General features: G+C 36.5%; 1 protein-coding gene across 1 annotated transcript; it reads right to left on the minus strand.

Annotated features, from left to right (window-relative positions):
- Positions 1-1,740: 1,740 nt before the first annotated feature.
- Positions 1,741-5,285, minus strand: LOC117433977 (lymphotoxin-alpha-like). Its single transcript, XM_034056456.3, has 4 exons — positions 4,991-5,285; positions 3,879-3,933; positions 3,692-3,760; positions 1,741-3,283 (listed from the first exon to the last, which is right to left on the minus strand). The coding sequence occupies exons 1-4, from the start codon at positions 5,186-5,188 to the stop codon at positions 2,826-2,828; spliced, it is 780 nt and encodes a 259-aa protein (XP_033912347.3). The 5' UTR covers positions 5,189-5,285; the 3' UTR covers positions 1,741-2,825.
- Positions 5,286-6,000: the final 715 nt, after the last annotated feature.

The following is a 6,000-nucleotide window of genomic DNA, read 5'->3' on the forward strand; positions in this document are numbered from 1 at the left end:
AAAAAAAAAAAAAAAAAACGCTATCCCTCTTCCTTAATTATAAGGTCTGGTACATTTGTTTTACAATAGAACCCCTGTTTAGCACTATGAGATGTGATGCATATTAAAAAAGGATAGTGTTCAAAGAAACAGAATACTTTAAAATGAACAGAATTGCACAAGTGGGCTTACATAGGATTTGATGGGAAAAAAAATCTGAATGTAAAAAAAAACAAGTTAATTTCTGCAAATATACACCATAGTGGTTCCATCAAGGGTTTGTCCAAAATTATACACGGTGTTATTTTTCAAGATCCCCCCTCCAAAAAAAAAAACATATTGAAAAATGATGACATCCAAAGCATGTTCTATATTTTCAAAACTAAAATTAAAATTCTAATTTTGGCAATACTAACAATAGACGCTTTGGATTGGTTTAGTGTATCATGCATGTTTACTGTGCACAAACAGGAAGTGCTGTTCTATATTAGTGCAGGGTTCTTGTGCCCGTTGCAGAATCTGAGCATCAGATAAGAATCTTTTCCTCCGCATGACTGACTGCTCGCTAGAGGACTGTAATCTTTAACTGCATTATTTATTTGTGTGTGTGTGTAGCAAAGAAAAAAAAACATTTTTGTTCCTTGATCACAGTCTGTGCGCGGAGACCAGGGAGCACTTGGCTTTACGTATTTTTCATGTGATCCTATCCACCGAGAGACATTTTAAGGACAGTTATATTTATTACTTTTATGGGGGTAAGGTTACCATATGACTCCATGCACACTCCAATGCATCCTGGTAAGTGTAATCCAGCTGTGAAAGGTACCCGAGACAGAGCAAACTTACCAGCATGCATTGCAATGCGAGTTGAAAAGCCTGAACTGCCCTTAACCGTCCTAGTGTACGCAGAGTCAAATGGTCCCCCAACATCTATATGTGTATTCCATTTATATTAAAAAATACTGTGTCGGATGGAGTTGTATTCTTGTAGACCCAGTTAGAACAATAGGTAATTGGCTAGTAGGCCTACAAACAGAATTGACGCTTCATCGCCTTTCTAAGGTGAAGGAGTGTGAAGGAATCATGTGTTCTCAACCCAATGCAAAATATCACAAACTCTGACAAAAGTGGTGGCTGCAGTACTATTACAGGACTGACTGTGAATGTTTCAAGTTTGATAAAAGAGTTCTCATTCTTTGATCAAAACGCAGGCAGTGCCCACTACTCCCCACCCCCCAGCAAAGGCTTTGTACGCTTTCAGAAAATTATGAGAATTTTGGACGACCCCTAAGGGTGAACCATCTTCCTTAGTAAGCATTTCATTCTGAAAGGTAGGAAAATTGATTTTAGCCTGAGGGGGAGGGGCGGTGCTAATGTTGCTAGAGTTAAAATCAGAGCCTTATAAAAGTTTACAGTGAAAGCATAGCTAGGTGTAATAATGTATAGTCAAAGCGTGGTAAAGCATAGGTAATACTTTTGAAGTCCAGAGAGGTGTAGTAAAGCACAGTATGATAAATGCATAGTATAATCATGGAAAAAGCCTGGGGAAATCCAAAGTTACCGAGCAAATTTGACAGTATGGATTTTAAAGTCTGGATCAGCACTCTTTTAAAAGTTGCATGATATAAAGCTTATTCAGTTCGGACTTCCAACACACACCCGTAGACGAACACACATAATTAAAAATAAAATACAGAAGAAATGTTTTGTTTTCAATTTTTGTATTTTTTTTATTTAATGAACACAATGCATACAAAGTATAAATAAATAAATACATAAATAAATAAATAATTAATAAATAAATAAATAAAATACAATAACATTAAATAGGCCGAAAATCAGACAAGTATTGGTTTTCTTACAATATTTTAATATAAAATATTTTTGACATTGTCTCAATATGAGACTATGCCCCCTCAAAGCTGTTTACTACAGTTTTTTTTTTTTTTTTTTCCAATCTTAATGTGAAACTTGAAAGTTCCATTTAAGGAATGTTGAAATTAGTTTTTTTAATTCGTTTTTTTTTCCCTTTAATATACAAGTTTCTCCCCATGGGGACTGAGAACTGATTTAAGGCAGAGCAATCGACCATAAGATTGATACTATAATCAATGTGCTGCTAGAGGTGAAACTGTTTCCGAATCTTTGCCTGAAGTAAACAGCTTTGGTAGATAGGGGGCAGTAGCGAGACTACAAAAGTTCAATATTTGAATGTATTGAGAGAAACAACTCCAGATCAACGACTCCAGATAAACACTAGCAAATCGTGTTAGTTAAAAGAAATGTGTAGATTTGAGTTAAAAATAAATAATATATTTTACTTTTTTTCACTCCAAAGTGTAAATAATATATGTTATTTCTTTTTTTAAAAAAGTATAACTGTATTAATTTATACTGTGGAGTAACCAAAAATAGTAACATCAAAATAATAATAATAATAATAATAATAATAATAATAATAATAATAATAATAATAATAACAATAATAATAATAACATTCACAATCAATTCTTTAAAAAAAAATACATTTGCTTTTTTTTCTATAAATATAGCTCTCTTTCTTTTTAGTAGTGTAAACATTGCAATGAGAGTCATTGATCAGTACGGTGAGTTCAGCTCATACAAAAACAGGCTGCAGTTACAGCATTCTGAGTTAAAATGAGTTAAAGGGAATTCATTGTGTGTGCATCCATTAATCAAGATGCTTTTAAAATAAATAAAGCCAAGAAAAGGGGGATTGAACCGCACTGAACTCAAGTGCCAATGCTGCGCCCCAGTCAAACACAGTGCCAGCGGGATTCAAACCATGATCACACTCTCTCAGCATATATGACAAGAGATCTGATCTAAATCGCAAAAGCCCCAAAAAAGGTCTTGCTGTCATTAATCAAAGTGAGGGGGCTGGCTTTCACTTTCAGCTTGTCTCCCTGATTTAGCTTGAACAAGGCTCCCTGGTACAGGGGCACGGTCCACACACCCCCCTGGTTCTTCTGCAGGCAGAGGGAGCGTGAGGTGCTCAGGATTGGCTCGTACTTGGGATAGGAGTCTGACCACCTCTCCACCGACAGCGAGAGAATATTGGTGGAGGAGCCATGGCCGCTGCAGCCGTTCGACAGGTCTGAGGCGCCCTTGCCCTCCGAAGAGCCCTTCCCCTTGAACACTACCTGAGCGTAAATGAAGTACAGCCCTTCTGCAGGGATCACCAGCTCCTGCTCATTCTCTAATCGCATGCCTTTCTCAAGGAAAGCTTGGTTGGCGTTGCTGAGCCAGGACAGCTTAGTGCGGTCCTTGGATAAATCAGCTGCTGTGGGGAGAGATGAAATAATTGGGGTTAGGGTGTTATTAAATGCTAGCTCCAAATGTGAACTGCTATTACATGGTGTTTGCAATCATTTTGAGATGTTCTGCTGCTTCCATATACAGTTGTTATCTTTTTCTCTCAGGCTGCCTTTAGTTGGCTTGTCTGGAATTTCTCTTAGGGACTGAAAGTACTTCCTCATTCCATTCAAATCATGTGACAATGTGTGTGCTGCTCACACAGTGTACAGAGCAGGTGGGGTTGACAGCACTGACAGGTTTACATTGGAACATGATTTGAATGGAATGGGGGAAACTGTTAGTCCCAGCACTTTTCAAAGCCAGGAAAAGACAAGAGCTCTGGACGTTTGACAGTGGGAAGGGATTCAGAGAATTGTGTTGTGGAGGTACTTACCAATCAAATGTGCTGCTGGTTTTCCTGCTTCTTTTTTGTCTGATACCTGTTTCAGTTGGGCAGGCATGTCTGTAAGGAAAAATGACAACGTCTGTTAGTAGAGGCAAAGAAAGAAAGAAAGAAAGAAAGAAAGAAAGAAAGAAAGAAAGAAAGAAAGAAAGAAAGAATATAAAAAAAGACTACTCACTTTCATTCACCGTCTCTGTGAAGCTTTCTGGTGTTGTAGAAGCAACTGTGTTTGTCTGATAAGGTAAGAAGATTAACGTTAGTTAGTTGGTAGCTTTCAAAGGAAAACACAAGCCAACCACAAAGACCACACGAGCTGATAGATACCAGGTCACAACACAGCCATGCTTTGCAAAAGTCTGCAAATAGCCTGGTCGTTTTGCAAAGTGAAACATGATTTGCATGACGTGTATTATACAATGGTGAACTATTGAAGTAAGGCATTTAAAAATCTAAAAAAATAAACCACACCAAAAGAAAGCCGACTTTCGTTTCAGTTGTGACAATATAGAGAGATGTTGGCTTATTTTAGTGTATCTACCATCCTGATAGCCATAAACTAAATACAAACAAGCCAGCTGCTACAGTGCTCACGGCATAAGGATTGAAAACTATTATTAAAATGTAATTCCTTCATCTTATTGCTGGTTTGTTCTACGCTAGATGCCCCATTCGTGTAAGTACAGGTTTTTTTTTTTTGTGTGTGTGTTTGTTTGTTTATTTATTTGTATTGTATTTGTATTGATTAGTATTAGTATTTAGTACACTGCAAGTTTCACTTCTGTTATACCGTTGCACCTTGCTGATAATATCCCTTTATTAACATCTATATAAATACATACTGTATATTCAAATTCAAACATAGACTATAGGCTGCTGTTATAAAAACACATATTTAGCCGAGCTGTATTCTTTACATATATTTCCTTGATAGATGTAAGGCATGTTGTGTTTAGAATATATTTAAAATCAATCGAAGAGACGAGTGACTTATTTCGGTTGACTTTCGGTGATATTTACTATTTTCTTCATATAATTCCTATTCAAATGTGAAATACGAAATGTCATTTCTTACAAACAAATGCCATACACTGCTCCTATGGTACTGTATTTTAATTGCATTCCTCAATTGACGTGTTATTTAATGTGCGGTGAAAAGAAAGCAGTAATAACATTTAAAATATAAACAACCTTCCTTTAACAAAATATCATAAGCAACAAAAAAGGTGAATTGAGATATAATATAATATTTGCACAAAGTTTTCTAAATTAAGACGATAGAAAGTTTCTTACCTGTTCAATTTTTGAAGGTATAACGCCAAAGTACATCATCGCTAAAACAAATGTGGCTGCAGTCAGGAGCAGAAAAGAAAGCAAGCTAATCCGTTTCCAACACCGGTCCGATTTCTTCGACGTTTCTCTCACCACTATGAGACCCCTGTTTTCAATGTCCAGAGCGAGAGACGAGTCACAAGCTAGCGTTTTCTCCATTTTAATTTATGTGCACTGGCTGCTTTTATTCGGTTGTTGTTTATTTTTTAAAGAGTCCGTTTTATTGTGAGACTGGATACTCTGTTATGAGCCTTGTCTAAAGAGACAAGCCTTTTATAAGCAGAGCCTTTTAGTTTTGCAGAATGGAACTTCCGCCTTGGCACCAGGTACTTTCCCTGATAGCGTTCCTTTAGTTTCCACTCTTGCTTAGAGTTTCTATGGAAAAGAAAATACATCATGTCCAATTCGGGATTCTGGGTTCTCTACCCGGGTACCCCAACATTTATATACAATTGTAAGTACATTTAAATACTATATAGTATTTCAATGTACTTACAATTGTTACAAGATATCACATTATTTCTACATACAATTACCCATTTATACAGTTGGGTTTTTACCGGAGCAATCTAGGTAAAGTACCTTGCTCAAGGGTACAGCAGCAGTGTCCCCCACCTGGGATTGAACCCACAACCCTCTGGTCAGAAGTCCAGAGCCCTAACCACAATTCAACACTGCTGCTCTAATCAAAACTATTTTTCCCCTTTTATCCCACAGACCCCCTTACTTACTAAATACCTTTCGTATACCTCGACATTTAATTTTCCAATTGTCTTTTTTTTAAAAAAAAAAAATAGAACAACTAGGGCAGTTGTTCCCAAAGAGGCTCACTAAATCTCTTGGTAGATAGATTTAAGGCAGAGCATTATTATGTTTTTATTAACACACAATAGTAGCTCTCTGTAATGAGTATATGCTATACTTTGTCTAAAAAAGAACAACAATGTGTAAATTATTATTATTATTATTAT

The sequence above is a fragment of the Acipenser ruthenus genome, chromosome 38 (assembly GCF_902713425.1).
Source record: "Acipenser ruthenus chromosome 38, fAciRut3.2 maternal haplotype, whole genome shotgun sequence".
NCBI lineage: Eukaryota > Metazoa > Chordata > Actinopteri > Acipenseriformes > Acipenseridae > Acipenser > Acipenser ruthenus.